The sequence below is a fragment of the Myotis daubentonii genome, chromosome 11 (assembly GCF_963259705.1).
Source record: "Myotis daubentonii chromosome 11, mMyoDau2.1, whole genome shotgun sequence".
Taxonomy (NCBI): Eukaryota; Metazoa; Chordata; class Mammalia; order Chiroptera; family Vespertilionidae; genus Myotis; species Myotis daubentonii.
Genome location: NC_081850.1, coordinates 74,082,463 through 74,100,879, shown reverse-complemented (window position 1 = coordinate 74,100,879; position 18,417 = coordinate 74,082,463). Strand labels below are relative to the sequence as shown.

At 44.5% G+C, this 18,417-nt stretch overlaps 1 protein-coding gene across 2 annotated transcripts in view; it reads left to right on the top strand.

Annotated features, from left to right (window-relative positions):
• PSMB7 (proteasome 20S subunit beta 7) overlaps positions 1-17,981 on the top strand; it is a 56,742-nt gene extending 38,761 nt beyond the window's left edge. The window contains exons 7-8 of one of the 2 annotated variants that reach the window (XM_059657982.1): positions 14,571-14,722; positions 17,745-17,981. In XM_059657982.1, coding sequence (XP_059513965.1) covers positions 14,571-14,722; positions 17,745-17,856 — 264 coding nt within the window. In that variant the 3' untranslated portion in view covers positions 17,857-17,981. Of the gene's footprint in view, positions 1-14,570; positions 14,723-17,744 lie in introns of those variants that run through there. The other variant, XM_059657983.1, reaches the window with a different exon arrangement.
• The last annotated feature ends 436 nt before the right edge of the window (positions 17,982-18,417 follow it).

Genomic DNA, 18,417 nt, shown 5'->3' with positions numbered 1-18,417 from the left:
AGAGATAATGGGAAATAGAAATAAGTCATTTGGCTATGGAAGATACTTTTTTTTCTTCTTTGAATTCTAGATTTGTTTTCATTTCTTAACTGTCTTCTAACCCAAATATCCTGTGGTTGCTTCAGCTCCCCCCCCCCCCCAAAGTTTTCAAATATTCTTTACAAGAGAGCTCTTTTTCTCTAGATAGGTAATGTTCAGTTGGCATAGCCCTCTTCAAATTTAGTAATGAGACCAGGAAGTCTTTAAATGTTGGTGAATGGCATTTGTCCATTTGAGGAAACTCATGAATAACTTCAACGAAAATAAAAAAATAAGCAAGGCTATCATATTTGAATAATGAGGTGCTCTTTTTTCCCCAACTGCCAAAACTTTTTAATCTTTGTCAACAATTGTTCTGTCCTCCGTCTTATTTAGGTTGCATCTGTGCGACTCTGAGCTCAGGAGCCCTGACAAGCGGCATATGAATTCTGTATTCATTAGTGATCTTGATCCAAATGCCTCTGTCCCTGCCATGGGGGCTCAGGTGTGGAAGCTGCTGGCTAATCCCACCAGCTGACATTCAGAGGTTTAATGACTCCATAGGAAGGTGACCACTTGCTGGGAGGTTTGCTGACGGAACCCACGCAGCAGACAATGGAGATCAAGGAAGACTATCAGTGTTTAGCCGAAGCACCTTCCTGTGCAACTTGAACTCTGTTGGCATCAAGCAGAGTTTTAATAAATGCAAAATTAAAAAAAATAATCTGACCTTCGATAGCTATCATAACAATGATTTTTCTGTCTGTATTGATATTGATGGTGTTTAAGACAGTTTTTCTTGTAGCACTTTAATAGGTGTCAGTTTAATGAGCTGAACTTGACTCACTTTTGCAGATTTTTAGATTTTAAGGTTATGTTGGTCTGGTTGCTATATCCATTTAGGTATGTTGCATGTCTGGGAAAAATCATATAGTTAGAACCAAAATGCATTCTTACTAAATGCTTTAAGGGATTTATGCTGACATTTTTATGTATGTGATCTCTAGCTTTTACAAAATTACTATTGGAATGTAAGTTCTTGGATTGACTTGTGACATGTCACTAGATGCTTTGACCTTTTTAAGGTCCTCTAGTCTAAAAATGTTGGATGCCTTATTATTTAGTAACAGCTCCACTGAGATATAATTTGCACCCATACAATTTACTTAAAGTGTACAATTCAGCGATTTTTTAGTACCGAGTTGTGCAAATATCACTACAGTAAATTTTAGAATGTTTTCATCACCCTCAAAAGAAACCCATACCCGTTAGCAGTCACTCCCCATATCCCCTGACCCTCCCAGCCCTAGGCAACAACTAACCTACTTTTTGTGTTGAAACACTTGCCTATTCTGGACACTTCTCATGGTAGGAGTCATACAATATACGGTCTTTTGTGACTGGCTTCCTTAACTTACAATATTTTCATAATATTTCATCCATGTTGTGCCATGTATTGGTACTTTATTTCTTTTTTTATGGTTGAACAGTATTCCATTGTATGGACATACCACAGTTTATTTATCCATCTGTTGGTGGACATTGGGATTGTTTTCATATTTCAGCTATTAGGAGTAATGCTGCTATGAACATTCGTGTACAAGTCTCTGTGTGGATATATATTGTTATTTTTCTTGTATACACCTAGGAGTGGGATTGCTGAGTCCATATGTTTAACCTTTTGAGGAACTGCCAAACTGGTTTCCAAAGCAGCTAGGTCACTAGCAGTTTAAGAATTCTAATTTCTAACCCTTGCCAACACTTATTATCTGTCTGTTTGATTGTAGCCTTCCTGGTGGGTGTGAATTGGTATCTCATTGTGGTTTTGATGGATTCCTTATTGGTAAGACTAATGCAACTGTGGGGCTGTTTAGATGGAACTGCTGAAGCACTGGACACACTTCTTTACACACTGGATTTGGGCAGTAATTGAATTGGTTGCTCATTTGTTTAGATACTGAAAGGTCCCTCTTAGAGGCTCTCCCTGAGGCTGTTCTTGTCATTTGATTTCGGTCCTAATACCTGCTTATTGGCTTTCCTTGAGATCTGCAGCATTAACATCATAAATTGTGTCTTCATTTTTGGATCAAAAATGTATTAATTTTCTCCTTAGTTGTATTTAATGTAATGCATTAATTTTTAGAGATGTCAGAACCCAAAGATAACATTTCTGGGGCCCTGATTAGAATTATTCTTAGTAGTCATATCCAGTGGAGTTAAATAGTTAATTTTAGAAATGAACAGATATTAAAGATGGCACTCATTTTGTTCAGTGGGTGATTTGGAGAATTACCATTGACCTTTAGAATAGATATTAATGAGAAGATCCTGCTGATGGCTAAAGCTTCTCACCAGCATCAGATATTTTGAGTTGTCCTTCTTTTAAAAAGTGAATTTATTCCCCAAAATTTGAACCCACTGGTAGGCCAACTTTGGAGAGACAGAAGGAACTTCTTGCTCACATTTTCATCTTGTGGTGTTTTAGAAGGCAGATGGAAGTTTTGTTTTTTCACCTGATGCTTCAACAGCAAGACTGCTCTCTACCATAAGAGTTTGGAATTTAACATGTAATTGCTTCTCTCCCTTTGGTTTTCTAGGATTCCTTAGTCTTCCTTGACTTAGAAATAGCCACTTATATGTCTGTCTCCCGGCCAAGTCCGTGTCTTCCTTGTCATGGTGGTGGCTCATTATCATTTCTACCCTTGCCATTGTATTCTGCCTTTGATGGAAGTTGAAGTTCAAAGTGGGATTTTTGGGTAAGGAGGTTGAAGGAAATTTTAGAAAGTTTGTTCTATTTTTCCTGTTTAGTATCAGGAAGCAAAAGGGGATTAGAAGGGAGGAGGCCAAGAAGGAAAGATATAGTTTACCAAAATCTGCAATGAGCTGGGAATGGATCCCTCCTGGTGCCTAGGCTCTGGAATTCAAGAATCAGCAAATCTTAGGAAAGTGACCTCGTATAAAATTTGAAGGTCTCAATTTCCAATTCTTTGAGGAGTAATGAAAGTACCACAAATGTTATAACTGCCATAGTTATTGACTTTGAGAATTCTTCATTGATTTTTTTTCTGCCAAAAATATTTCTGTGCAAATTTTTCCCTGTCTTCTACCCTGCTATGTAAATACTGAATTCATTTTTTTATAAAGTCAATATGTAATCAGTTAGCAGTTACTTATTGGGGACCAACAGAATGCAAGGCATTGCACTGGGTGCTGTAACCCAGAGGTAGTATTGAAAGAGGCTGTTCGTTCTGTCTGACAGTGGAAGCTCCTTATACAGCCATATGCAAAGTAGATTGAAAAGAAGGGTTTGTTTGATTCCGTAGTAGATGGGTAATTATTTGTGATGCATTTCTTTGGAGCAGGTGTTCTATTTGAAATGTTTTCACTTTACATATTCCCTGTAACTGTGGAATGTAGGGGAAAATATACCATATAAGAGAAATATTTCACAAAGTATATTGCTTGCTGCACCTGTGGCAGAAATCCAGCAGGCAAAAATAACTTTTTTGTGACCAGAGACTCTTTAATCAGAGAGTCAAGAGCTAGATTCAGGGATGATGTTGAATAGAAATAAATGTTTAGTGACTTTCAACTGTACAGGTAAAATTAAAAGGAAAATATTATTTCTATATTCTACATCATGATATCAAAGAGAAAATGGACTTTCCCCCCATCTCTTACCAAATTGAAATGCCTTTGCTAACTTGGGTCTCAGGGTCATAATTTAAGGCACTAAAAATACTCCCTCTTTCTAAGTCCTCTTTTTTTGTATTCAAGCCAAGCCAAGATTTGGAATGTTGTAGCTCCTTGGGAAAATAAAGAAGTTCCTTTATTCATCAATTTCATTCCATTCTAGAAATCTCATTTTGTAAAAATTTTGAATCACAACCACTTACTGAAGAGTGGCTTTTCATGGGAAGAGAAGGTACGACCGCCCCCCACCCCCCATCCCTGTATTTCATGTCAAAAGTGAGGTTGTGTGTCACAAATCCAAGAGGTCATCTGTGGTTAGAGGCTTGCAAGGTCTTGAACAATGGCTTTTCTGTGTTTCTTGTATACAGACTAGAGAAACGGAACAAGTGAAATACAGGATTGAGTGTAACTGGATGGCAGCTTAGAATCTTATAAGTTTTGCCTTGGCAGGTAATTTGGCATAAATTGTTAATGTAAATCTGGGTTAGTGGTGAAGACGTTATTTTAGTAAAAAAGATAAACTGCTGATTAATTCAGCATAGAACTCAATTACAAATTGAAAGTGTCTCTGCGGGACTCCCGGACCCTAAAGACAGCAGATGTTGAATTGATACTCCAGCATATTTCACAGTGGTATGAAATATTAACATGGTTTATTATACTTGTGTGGTGTGCGGTATCAGAAAGGGGGAGGCGGGGTGGGGGGAGGGCATGTGGGTGTGCAAAGCAGCCAAGCATCACACATTTGCTAATATACACTGAAGTGCTATTAAGAATTTTAGGAAAGTTCCTTCTTATTTTTTAAAAAAATCAAATAGCTCTGTGGAAATATTACGTTTAAAATAACATTTAGGCTAAATATTTAAATGTGGTAGCTATATACGTTCACATTGTACATGTAATGAACATAAAACAGAAATAGTAAACTTACTAACAATTTTTAAATGGTAAGTGGGACCACTGCCTGTAAGAGTAGGGGAACTTGAGGGCTTGAACTGTGTGTCAGTGAGCGAATTGTCATCTTTCTGGGCTGGAAAGTTTTCATGGGCTGCTGTACTGTTTTTACCTTCTGATCTAAAGCATATGGTAATTTCAAAATGCCCCTATAATTTTCACTGGCAGAGAAGTTTCATTTCTAGCCAAAGAAAAATGGCTTCACAGTTTTCATGTATCTGTATCAACTCGAGGGGGGAAAAGTCAGCAAATTTTATATATCGGAAGATCTGAATAAATGGAACTGCCAATATTTGAAGGGCTTGGCAATTCTTAAGAGGCATGAGAATAAAGTTGGCTTAGATGAGATATTTCAAAGCCATTACTACTATTATGACAATTATTTTTTTGCTTCACAGCCTATATCAAGTCTAGGTTTTGCTAGCCGAAGTAAAAGCAGTTCCAAAAATAGCCAAATGATTACGATAAGAACTAATATACCCTGGATACCCTCTCCTATTATGAAGGTTTTTTTAAAGTGCCTTCTCAAAGATTTCTGAGACATAAAAATTTGGCAAAGGCAGAAGGTCAGTGAGCAAAGAAACCAGAAGTTTCTTGGTACCCACGCCACCAGAAGAACATCTTTTATATCCCATTGGAGTGGCCTTTAAGGCCTTGATAAACTATTGTGAGGCGGTGGGCATTCTGAGGTGTGAAGGGTGCCATTGTGTTCCATTCCCGAGTTTAGTGATCTCCAGCTGGGTGCCAAGCTCTGTGACTGGTTATGAGACATGGTCCTTTTCTTAGAGGCATTTACAACCTAGAGGGTGGACAGGTCCACAGACGATGGCAATTATGGCATGAAAAGTGCAGGAGAACTGTAGATATGAGGAGGTGCAGAGGTAAGAAGAGTTGGTGGAATCTCTCTGGGGGTTGGAGGAGGCTGCAAAATGGCCTCAAAGAGCATGTGACTCCTCGCTTGAAATTTTTCTGTCTTGGGTTTGAGGAAGGAGTGGAGCAGGGAGGCTGAAGAGAAGGAGAAGAGACCATTCTGGACAAGGGCATCAGGTACAGAGGTGTGGGGGCTCCTCCTGCTCTAACTTTGTCAGTCGTCTAATCCTGGAAGTTTGGACCGCTGAACATATTGGGAAATAGGAAAACGAAACTCCAGACAGTGTCTGAAGTTGTCTAGGTGGTCATTTCCTGAGTCAGTGTGGCCTTTTAATTAGCATCTGCTCTTCAGTGTGGAATAAGGCCGAGCTTAGCATCCCTGTCCCTGCATGTGAATATTTAGTTTAGAAAGCTGCCAGGTTCCATTAGAGATGGTTGTGTTTCGGCAGTGGGTGCAGGAGCTGTATAGACTTTTCAGATGTCCTTTGAGATTTATGTTGCCGTGTAATTGGGAGATGCTGGTACTTAGTGTGTTGTGCATGGCAGAATGTGAGATTACCTGCTGTAATGAGACCCCAGCAGCATACCCAGGGAAGGCAAAGTTTTAACCTTAACAGATAATGTTACTTGTGGGTTTCTGGGAGGTAATTTATACCACTCTCCCCTAACCCTGAAATTCTGTAGGAACAAAAATAAAAACATGGTATGAGGTTGTGCTAAATAGATATTTTAAAATTCCACCTAGTAATACAGGTTTTTTAAGTAGTTGCAGTAAACATTGTATCCATAGGATGCAGTCACACTTGTAGTCATTGGCATTCTGTCATAATGTTGGAATATTGTTTTTCTGAAATTGGGACTTCGACGATGTCAGAATATTAAAAAGATTTAAGGACGCATTATCTTTGATTCAGATACATTGGTTTCTTCTAACTCAGATCAATTGAATCGGGGTGGTAGAGGAATAAAAAGGGTGTGATGGAAAGTGTGGGCATGGGCTTTGGAAGAGGTCTGGGACTGAAGATTGATTTTTGCCTCTTGTGTAACCCTTGTAACCCTAGTTTATAAAATATAAAACTCATTGGTAAACAGGCTCAGGTTAGTACTTGAAGGGGTTGTTTGGCGAACTGTGTTTGTAAATTGCAGTCTGGCTTAACAGAAGTTTGCTCTCTTATCCTCTGGCCTTTTTGGACTCTACACTCTCCATGGGCCAGGTCTATGGCTGTTCAGACTTTGTCCCCAGTGGTTAGCACAGTGTCTATGGAGAGCATTAGTGTCATCAGTGAATGCTCGCTGAACTAAACTGACCTGTACACTTCTTTCAGGGGTTTTATATCGTTTGAAATTGGCTTCATATGTGGCCATCTTTAAACTTCCTAGACCAAGAGTGCTCTGTACTTCCTTGGGTCTCCTTCCTGTCCCTCCTGATCCTCATGAGGCTGCAGAAGCAGATCATGCAATCGAGTGTGTTCCCCAGCATAGCCTTCCCACGCATCCCTGCGCTCCACAGTGGTTTCCAGCCTCCAGCCCTTGGAGTGGATGGGCTTGGTGTGAACATGGCGCTTCTTTTTATCTTTATTGTGTGACCAAGGAACAAATTCACTTCATTCCCCTCCCCGTTTCCAGGTGATAACCTTTTCAGCATCTACAGGAATATATTGGCAGAGTTATCCCACTGACTGAATTGTTTTATGGAGGGAGAGAGAAATATTATTAAGATCTTATTACTACCTGGGCAGCTTGGTTTTCATTTGGAGGATTGTTGAACATGTTTCTCACTTTCTTTAAACCCAGTCTTGTTTTTTCCCTCTGATTATATTTGATTCAGTGCAGCCTTGCAAATATATATTTATGTACACATATGCTGTGAGCGCTGATTTCTTCTCCTTATGGAAAGCAGTATGTTCCTATCTCTCTTGGTCCTTTTCCCTCTGGAAGCTTAGGTGTTTTTCCTTCTAGTCATTGTCTCAGAATCCAGCAAAACCTCTTGTCTACCACTTATTTTCCTGGTGGGATAGGAAGACATAGGCTTTGGTGATGCCAGGCACTAAGTTGGCATGGATCCCCCACTCCCCCTTATAGCCGTGTGCCTTTTGGTGCATCAGCCAACTTTCTAGCGCCTCAGTTTCCTCTGCTGTACAGGTGGTGATTATGAGGTTGAAATAAGGAGCATAAGTGGCTCAACCCAGGGATGTGGTGGGTGCCCATGTTAGTTTCTCACATCCTTGCCTCTTTCCTTCCGCCCTAGAACTTGCTAACAGTTCTGCTTGTAAAACCTGTGTTAGGGGCATTCCTGTTTCTTTATTCCGTCCAATAGACCTTGGATAGAAGCATTATCCCCATTTTCCCAATGGGCAGTCTGTGGCTCAGAGAGCTAAGTGCTGTGTTCATTAGTGACCCAGCTCTCCTGGCATTTCTCATTCTGTGTGCTCTGTGACAGCCTTTTGTGGCCCACTATGCCTTGCAGCCTCAGACATCTCCTCTCCTAGCCCTAGAGTTGCAATCTGGGACAGGCCAAGTTGGCCATGACTTGCTTGGCAGTTCCTGGTTCATGAGAACCCCTCCCCATCCCTGCTGAACACCCTGCACTCACAGCAGGTTTTCCCTCATTATTTGCATCACCCAGATCATGGGCGCCATGAAAAGCTACCGAGGAAAGAAATGACAGCATCATCTAGACCTTAAAGACACGGTCACTAATTCACTCCTCCCTTTGGGCACACACAGCAGCAGCTGCAACTCCATTACACTGGACAGTTCCCGGGTATTCACACAAGTAGACTGTGTTTACCCAAACTGTTCAAGCCAAAAACAAAATTCAGACACCTTTGTTTTTGTTGCACAGCCCTGTTTAAAATAATTAACTTCCCACTGTAAGATACGGGTTACACCTGGGACACATCAGGTCTGCTGCACGATACAGGGAGCCTACTGCTTGGCGGGGGACTGTTTTAAACACTTTTTTGAGCTCTTTAAATTTTATCCAACCGCCAGCCATGAATGACTCCTTCAGGCCCAGCATGTCTTCAGGCCACCACCAATCACTGGATTTAAACCTCTCCTCTAGAGTGTCTGTCTTTGAATGCTCTGGTTCCCTGGTCCCTAGTGGGGACTGATGCAGTTTTGAAATTACCCCATTTTGGGTAATTAATTTGTCTCATAATTAATTTCATCTTTTAGTTTGGTAAAGCTATGAGTACATTTGAAGTTGATGTTTTATTTGTTTCTATGTTGACGTCCACGCCTAGCACTGTGTTAGCTGCTGGGACAGAGAGGGAGATGGTGTGGTTTTAGTCCCTCTTTTAGAGACCCAACTCTGGTCACAGCCAGACTTATCTGCTCTGCTGCCGATCATCAGAGCAGTAGCAGATCAGAGTGATAAAAGATAATGCAGATTTTCCCAGATGAATTTGGACTGCTTTCATTCTATGTGAGTAAAGTCCTTAGTTTCCAGTAAAGGAGCAAACTGATATGAAATAAATATCCTCAGATGTAATAGCAAGTAGGAAAATTGATGAAAGTAGTGTGAGAGGTCAGCTATGATGCCACCCACATCCTTAGTGTCCCCTCAAGCAAAGGCAGGAGGGCCACTGTCCCGACTCCTGGCTTGGTGGTGGGATGGAGGGCAAAGGGACCCCTCTGCAGTGCCCTGAGAAACAGAGCCATGAGAGCTCTTCCTCGTGAAAAAGGCGGAATATTTCCATCTCAACCCCCTTTAACGTCAGCACCTCAGCTACGGAAATAAAAGATACTTTCCCAGCATATAACCAATTTTATTTTTTTAAGAATTAAAAATATTTTAGTTACAAATTGATTATTTAAAGTGACTTACCATATATTTGTGTTTTCACATTCCAAAGCTGTATCTAAAATAGTACGTTAGTTTTTTCGTCAAATGCATATTTCATATTTTGTAAGTAAGGCACTGTTCAGAATGCATAACTGAACAGCTGGATGTAGAAGGTTTATTTAAAGAGTATTAATTTGATGCTGAGCTGTCCAGGGTCCCCATTGGCTAGGGCACCTACACTGTACTCTGGTGACATTCCCAATCTAAAAATCACTTAGGTGAGAAGAAAAATTCAATTGTACTGTAGACGAGAATAGTGTGGAAAAGTTTCTTTGCGGTGCTATTTTGGACCTGCACCATAGCGGAGGCCAAGGTAATCTATCAGTTTGTGAGTGTCTACAAAATGCAACTCTCCAGATAACAGGTTTAAAGTAAAGATTTAATACAGTCTCCATCTCCTATGATGTTGCAGTGACAGTTTAAAACTCATTCTCTAAATCTCAGCAGACTTTATAGCTAGCAGTGGGCCAATATAAAGTTTAATAGCATTACAACACATAAATCATCTTTTAAAGATGCTGCTAGTAGCTCCAATATTAAATGCAGACAATCGCCTGTGTTATAAATAATTTATCAAACACCATTTCAGATTAGCCTTCCATGCTGAGTTATTTATTTTAGCCTTTTCTGTACGATTCCTAAGGCACTTTTTGAAAGATCCATTACTGGTCAGTTTAATGAACTTGGGGGTCTGTTTTGTCCCCTCAAGCACTCGGGTACAGCTGTGGTGACCATTACATGGCCGACGTGGACCTCTTTGTGCCTTTTACAAGTGCTGCCCATTTGTCATGTAGCGGTAAATGGAGCTGCACATTGGAGTCCAGGGACACATTGTGCGATGCAGTGATGGAGACAAACAGATAGCTCTATAAAGTGCTGCTTGTCACAGCTGACTTGTAGTACAGTACATCACTCTTATTGTAATCTCATTTAAGAAGCAGGGGTGGCCCGCGGGACTGATATTCCCAGTTAGTTTGGTCTTTGTAGCCATAAAGCAGGAAGTGCTCCTTTTATATTCTCTGAACTTCAGGGAGTGTGCTTTTTGCTTGGATTAATTATTACAGGAACTTCTCCATGGCACTGGGTGAAGATTTGTCAGCACGTTTGTGTGGGCCTCCTCCTGGCCTGGGCTTTAGTGTGGCTTTCATTGCTTAGAGATAAACTGTATCTCTAGGAGCCCTCTGGTTTGCTTGATTAAATAAGTTAGCATTTATTAAGCAACAGCTATATGCCAGACACTGTAGTAGGTGCTTGTCATACTTTATTTCTGATTCTTGCAGCAGTTTGTGAGGGTTCCTAATTTATCATCACTGTATTACAGAGGAGGAGGGTGAACCCAGAGAGGTGAAGTGACTTGCTCAAGGTTGCACAGCAGTAAGTAGGAAACTGGGGATTCAAATCTAGTCGGTTCACCTCCATCCACATCTGCCAGATTACCTTGACCCTGGGTCCCCCAACTAACTTTCAACCACTAGGGTCATGGTGATCTTTTGCTTGAGCGTTTCAAAATGAAAAGAAGCTATACCGTTAGCCTGGGAGATGTTTCTGGTAGCCAGGGTGAGACCTCCTGGTCCATCTACATACTAATCCAAGTTCCTCTGTGACTAGCAACATAAATCTGTGAGCAGCTGGCTGAGGAGGATGCCGACCTGGCAGTGGGAGAGCATCCCACCTGGGCCTGACAGCTGGGGTCGCGGGCTCTGCAGGGCCCTTGTCAGAGCCCTCTGTCACAGCTGTCCCCAGTCAGATGATGTGCAGGACTCAGGTCACTCTGCATCTTCCAAGAAAGGGAGGTGCAGTTGCCCTCTGAAGAATGAATCCCAGAGGAGGAAACAATGCTTCTTGCCTGTATTGTGGGCCAGAGACAGATACAAATGTGGTGTTTTCCCTACCTCTTGCTTTTTGTTTGTGATTTTTTGGATAGTTTTTCTAAATAGTTGGTAGCACGTGTTAAAGACAAGAGTTGTTTAATTGTGAAATTCTACTATAAAGAAAACACAGCATGAATATGCCCAGTAGCACATTTGCATATGTGTCTAGAATTCTGGGAATGGAAATCCTGTGGTGAAAGACAGTATTCGACGTGTGAAGCAGTTCCTGGGACAGTGGGTGCCTGTAAATATTTGTTGAAGACATGAGCTATGTAAGTAGTGGGTGGACAGCAGAGCCTTGTTTGTGTTTTGAGAGGGCTTTGATGGGGGTGGGGCTATGTGAAATAACACTTTGGATCTTAATATTGTTCTTCGTTATATGACATTGTAGACATGTTTATTTTGGTGGTAGTCTGTGGGCAGTTTGTGAAACACAGTGCCCACCGCCCCCCTGGAAATGACCCTCAGAGGAGCTCAAAGAGAAATTGGCAACCACCGTCCTTTTTTTAAACTTGCCCAAGTTCTGAAGATTCCTGGTGATGGGGGAATGACATACCCTTAATCAGGGAACTGCTGTCCACTGTCCCCGACATGCCAAGAAGCCCCCAGCTCAGAACTGAGACAGGTTACTTGTGAGCTGGCGTGGTGCTGTGGCATGCTGGCCCTGGAGCCTGAAGACCTCTTTTACTATATACTAGCAGTGTGACCTTGGGTGAGGTCGGTCTGTGTCCTCCCTCCCTCCCTCCCTCCCTCCCTCCCTCCCTCCCTCCCTCCCTCCCTCCCTCCCCCCCCCCCCCCTCTCTCTCTCTCTCTCTCTCTCTCTCTCTCTCTCTCTCTCTCTCTCTCTCTCTCTCTGCCATAGTTTGTGGCAGCACCAACCACAGAGGAGGGGTGGGAGCAGGGATAAAAACCATGATTGTCCAAGTGCCTAACTCAGTACTTGGCACATTATAGTAGTGCTCAGTAACATGTAAGGTTCATAACATTTTTGAGTCTGGTGTACATGAGGAGGGTAGGACCGGGGAAAAAAGTAAGGGACTTATGAGATGCTTTTTTCCTTAAGGAATTATCTTCCCTAGAACTGTGGGGAGGAAAGGAATTTAAAAGGTGTTATCCCAATTTTTAAAAGCCTTTGTTTTACACTTAAATAACAGCACACATGATAATTTTATGAATAAAACTATACATAATATATCTTAAATGTGCACATTTTAAGTTTTGTAAGTGTATATACTGACAGAATATTTGTAAAATAGAGGAAGGCTCACCTACAACTCAACACTGTCGGCATTCTGGTATCTGTGTGCCCGGTCTAATTGATTGACATTAGATATGCATGCCTAATATCATGTGTGTATTTCAGTTTCCTTTAAGTCTCCCCCATCCCCATCCCCATCCCCAAATATAAAATAATTGTAACTGCAGTCCTAATTGCTGCCAGCAGGATTTGTGACATCCACTAGGTACTGTTGGCTGGCTCACGGCACCAGCAGCAAAAGCAGCGATGACAAAGCAAAGGAAATAATGCAGCAGAGAAGAGAAGGAAAGTAGAGATGGTAGGTCAGGAACAGGAATAAACAAGGTGCCCCCAACACCCGCAGGCATGCATGTTCAGGGTTGTTTAATAAGAAAAACAAGTTGGAATGAGGTTGCATTTGTTAAGTTGGTGGTTGGCTTTTGCTGTGTGTATGGTAGCATCAGCAGCAGTCATCTCCTTCTCTAAGATGTTTCTTTATTACCATCTTCACTAGTTTCTGGTAAGGCTTAGGCCTCATAGACTGTTGGGAGTCCCGGGAGAGAATTCCTGATCACAGGATCTTGTTACGGGCTGTATATGTGCAAGAGAATAACCGACTTTGGTGCTCCACATAGGTGCCAATCAGAAAGAGAATAAAACTGGTGGAATAAAGATCAGAATGACACCCTAGCCTTCGTTGCTGGGTTGCTGAGGATCCCACTTCTGGCAGAGCCATCTCCATCCTTCTCTGAGTCTGTAGAGGGCGCTGGTGACACTGGAATCCCACTGTCTGTCTTAGAGCAGGCGGAGGAGCAGGAGTCCTGAGTGGTCTTTCAGATCTCACAGCTTGAAGCCAGAGACTTTGCCCATTGATGGTCTCAGGCTAGAATTTAGGATGGGGAGCCTTATTTCTCAAAGGATGTTACTGGATGTGCTCTTTAGTTTGCATATTTATGGACTCTCACGTCCTGGTGGGTAGGGAAGGGGCTGCAGCACAAGTTAGAATCTCTTCTTTGGGAGATTGATTCACTTTTGTCATTGTTGCATAAAGAGCTCGAACTTGGTGTCCCCAGGTCCCACCTTGCTTTCTCCTGCCTGCCTTCTGTTTCACTGCCCTGTTTTATGAGTGCCCGGTGTGCGGCCTTTCCTTCAGTCCTCTCTCAAGCTTTGCTGACCCAGCCAGTATTCCCACTGCTCTTTCTGTTATCTGCTAGCCGTACATTGTAGTTCCTTGGGTCTGATGTCCCCGCTAGACTCTAAGTCCCCACAGGGCAGGGATCTCCCTGTCTTCATCCATCTCTGCAGTCCTAGCTCCCAGCACAGGACCCATCATGTTGTAGGCCTTCTTGGGTAAGAAGTGAATTAAGCTATTTTTTACCAGTAACTGTTGGGAACTTAGACTGGCTTCTTAAAAGTAGAAGAAAGAGTAATTCAAAGAAATGAATCACTTCAATGAACATGTAGGCTCGTTAGTCGGGGAGGTGATAGATTCTCTTGGGCAAGAGGTCCCACACTTGACTCTGCTAGCATTTTCCCAGAACTTGTGTTTGGTGTTACTTTTCCCTATGATACTGACTTTCTTCACTGTATTTCAGGAAGTATGTTCCAACCATTGTTGGATATTTTCAGTCAGGGGTTAGCAAACTACAGCCCATGGGCCAAATCCATTCCACCGCCTGTTTTTGTTAATACGGTTTTATTGGCACATAGGCACACATATTTGTTTACATGTTGTCTTTGGCTGTTTTGTGCTATCATGGCTGAGTTATGACATACACTGTATATTCACAAAGCCTGGCCCCCTTACAAGAAGGATTTACTGAGCTCTGGTAAGTTGCTCTCCATCTACCCATCCTCCTCAGTTATGTGGTGATTGGCCTGAAGCAGTGTGTGGAAGAGGGGTGCATGCATAAAAGGTTTGAAAGGCCCGGGCCCCGCACTTACCAGATGAGGAACCTGTGGCAAATCACTGAGGTACTTTGAGACCTTTCCTTCATCTGTAAACGGGCATTGAACAGGCCGCTTCCAGGTGAGTGTGCGCACTGCTGGACGTCGTCGTTGCCATTCTCTTTCTCAGGAGGAGGAAGCCAAGAAGCTGGTGAGCGAGGCCATTGCAGCGGGCATCTTCAATGACTTGGGGTCTGGAAGTAACATTGACCTCTGTGTCATCAGCAAGAGCAAGCTGGACTTTCTCCGCCCGTACTCAGTACCCAACAAGAAGGGGACCAGGTGAGTGAAGGAAGTGCAGTTCTTCCTGTGTCCCATGGCTTCCGTGGCCACCCTTGGCCTCTCCGTGGCATCTGGACAGAGTATACTTTTAATATTTTTATTGATTTCAGAGAGGGGGAGAGAGAGAGAGAAACATCAATAATGAGAGAGAAACATCAGTTGGCTGCCCCCAACAGGCCCCCCACTGGGGGTTGAGCCCAGACCCAGGCATGTGCCCTGACCTGCAATTGAACCATGACCTCCTGGTTCATAGGTTGACGCTCAACCATTGAGCAACGGCGGCTGGGTACAGAGCTTTCTTGCTTCTTACCCACGTTAAGTAAATCCAGTGTCCCCAAACCAGCCTCACACAACAGACCTTTGAGTCATTTGATTTATGATTCTGGGCTGCTGTCAGGTATAGAAACATGATTTAATTTGTAAAATGTGGATGGGAGAGGTGGAGTGAGACCCACAAGAGTCCTGGGTGGAGGGTTGGGGGAACAGGGTTGAATTACCTGCTGTTCTTTCTGTGTGAAATTCAGTGTGAAATTCTGTGAGAAGATGCATTTTTCCCGGGGAACCGGTCCGTAGCTTTTCTCCGAGTGGTGCGCGTCCTAAGAGCGTATACACCACTGGTGAAGAGTGTCTGAAGCCCAGCCCTGGGAGCTGACAGGTGTTTCCGACTCTTGAGGGAGCTGTGCCAGTCAGCCTGTGGCATGTGCTGAGCCGCACTGGGTCTCACTGGTGCAGCCCAGGCTCAGAGCAGGGGCAGGTTGATTTGCTGAACAGAAATGCGCCGTTTCTAGCCCTGGTGGCTGGTGTGTGCAGACGAACCACTCATTTGCAATCCCGCGTGGTTGTCCAGCTGCTTGACCATCCTGTGTCTCCTGACCTCCTCCTGGAGCCTGAGCAACTCAAGGCGTGTGTGGCTCCTTGAGCACTGTTTCCAGCTGCATTCATCTGAGGATAGCCAGCACATCGCCTTCTGGAACACTTGCTTTAACTCTGACAACATACACTCAAAACCCAAATCAGGGCTAATTCACAAGGAAAGAGTAGGAGAACCAGCAGGCACTCCTTGCAGTGTGTGCTCAGCATTGCAGAAACAGTGTGTTCTGGACGGGGCTCAGCAGCGGAGAGCTCTGGCTAGGGGTTGGGGAAATGCCATTATCTGGCGTGGTGACTGAAGCGATGGAGGCAGTGTAGGTGCTCTCTAGTGACCGCACACCGTTTGTGGGAACTTTAACGGAAGAGGAGCAACCTTTCAGGCCTGAGCTGTGTTGGAAGCAGGCTTGGCCGAGCTCTCTGAAGCGGGAGCAAGTACCCCTGCATGGCCCACTTCCCTGCTGTTTGCAAGTTGCAGCACGACCTGAGAAGTCCGTGGTTATCCATCCAGACTGAATAGCGTGCTGGGAGGATTCTGGAAGGCTCGTGTGAGCCATTGAAAAGTGGCACTTGTGGCGGGCAGGAACCCGTGCTCAGCGCAGGAGTCCTTGTCCAGAGGGAAGTGCGGCAGCGGCACCTCTTACTCCCGCGGGACGCAGGTCAGGTTTATAAAGGATTCTGTAAACTCGCGAGTACAAACAAAAGGGCCCCTTGGCTAGTTGTGAACATCCATCCAGTGAGTGGTGTGAAAGGGGCTGTGGTAGGTATCAGTAACCTGCCTCTGGGTGGCGCTGCTCCCCCCTCGGTGCCCAGGCACTGCAGCAGGTGCTAGGTGGCAACAGTGCCTACTGTGGCACCTCACTGTTATCTTCTCTCCCAGTGGCGGAGTGATGCGGGTACTGCCTGGGTTAGGGAACCTCTCCCAGAGTGGACAGCCAGGGCAGGGCAGAGCCTTAGGCTGGGGTAGGCATCCTGTGCCCGATCCCTGTGGACCTGGCCCAGCACATGCCCGTCAGCTCCTCTGCTCTCAGCCCTCGGCAGCCCATTCTGCAGCCCACTGCTGCTTACGGGAGAAGCCCTCCCTGCGCGCTTCTCCCAGCAGGCTCTTGTGTGTCCAAGCCTCTGGACGCTGCAGTTCACATGCTTTGGGTACACAGGAGCTGAATGGGGCTCTGACTCCACACCACAGGGGAGGGTGGGGAGCGTATTAAAAGGTGCCAGGAGCAAAGGAGTGTGGAGGACGGTGAGGTGCAGCAGAAATAAAGGCCAGCCATTCTTTGCTGTGCAAGTTCTTGAATTTATACAGAGCTCCGTCACATCGCCCGCTTTTCGGCTTCCTGCTTGGTGAGCACAAGTGTCCATTTGAGAGGATGGATTTTCGAGGAGCACGTGGTCATGGCACAGCCAGCGGCGTTCTGTAGTTCCTGCCAGGGTGACAGAAATGATGCCAGGGCAGACCAGAGGAGCAGTTGGATTTGTGTTGCTGTGTGACCGTAATGCAATTCCTGGCCCCAGCACGAGGACCAGCAGTTCAGATACGTTCTTACAGAGACTGCCTTGCATCCAAGAAACCTGTCAGATTCACTCCAAGAAAGTGCTGGGTGTGTCCCAGTGGAGACCCACCGTGTCTCTGCAGGGGACAGTTCACTTTTTCTTGAGTCTTGAGAGTGTGGTCTAAAGTGAAAGCCCAGAGTCTGGCTGTGGGTCATTTTTATATTGTTTATGCTTCCAAATATTCCTAAGTGTTTAAGGAAACAGGTCAGCCTTGTTGCCACACCAGAGAAGGGTGGTGGCAGCTTAATGGAAGGATTCGCTCCTGCTGGTTACTGAGAGGTGCTTTCTGGAGGATGAAGCCTGAAGGCAAATGACCAGATGTTCTCCAGCATTGCCTGGGGCTGGTGAGGTGGGAGGAAATGTGAGTGCCCACTAAGTGCCTGGTGCTCTGCCTGATCCTTTAGTAAAGTGCATCCTGTCTACGAGTGTTCCTGTTGTGTAGCTCTTGAGAACTGTGGAAAGTGAGTTGAGTCCCCCCAGGATGCAGAGCTGGAAATCAGGAAAGCCAGGATCCCAGTCCCAGCCTCTGTCGGCTTGAGTACTCGCCCCCCTCTCCAGCCCTCGGGATCTTAACTCTTGGCTGTTTTGTGTTTCTCACTAGGTTTGGGCGGTACAGTTGTGAGAAAGGGACCACTGCAGTCCTCACTGAAAAGGTCACTCCCCTGGAAGTCGAGGTGCTGGAAGAGATAGTCCAGACGATGGACACTTCCTGAACGGTGCCAGTGGATGGCTGCTCTAGAAGATGGGGGGCAACAGAGACCTCCCCTGTAAGACATTCATTTCAGTTTGCTGATTGAGACCCAATAAAAAATGGAAACCAAATTGGGGCTGAGGTCTAGGTGTGTGGTGGTTTTTTTTTAGCCATTAAGGCCCATCGACCTGGCCTCCCCTCAGGACACTAATCCTTTCCCACGTGGGTCTGTGTTCAGGTGGGTGTAAGAGCAACGCATCCCTAAAAGCAGACGAGGTTCATGTTGGAGAAGTCAGATAAGGTTACTTTGCTGCTTCAGGTGAGCCTTTATGAACTTACCCTTGTATTAACTTCCCTTCCCTTGGGGTAGGGTGGTCCCTGGGTGTTCTCTTTTTAATTTTTTCTTTTTTTTAGGATGAGGGCAGCACAACCTTTCCCCCCAGCAGCCAAGTGGGAAGACAAAGCAGGTAGGTGGACAGCCTGCTTGGCCGTAGCTGCGGGAAACTGGTCGAACTCTCAGGCAAGTTTCAGGAAGTCAGAGGAATGCTTCGGGATTACTGTTTGTAATAAACAGGATATGCTC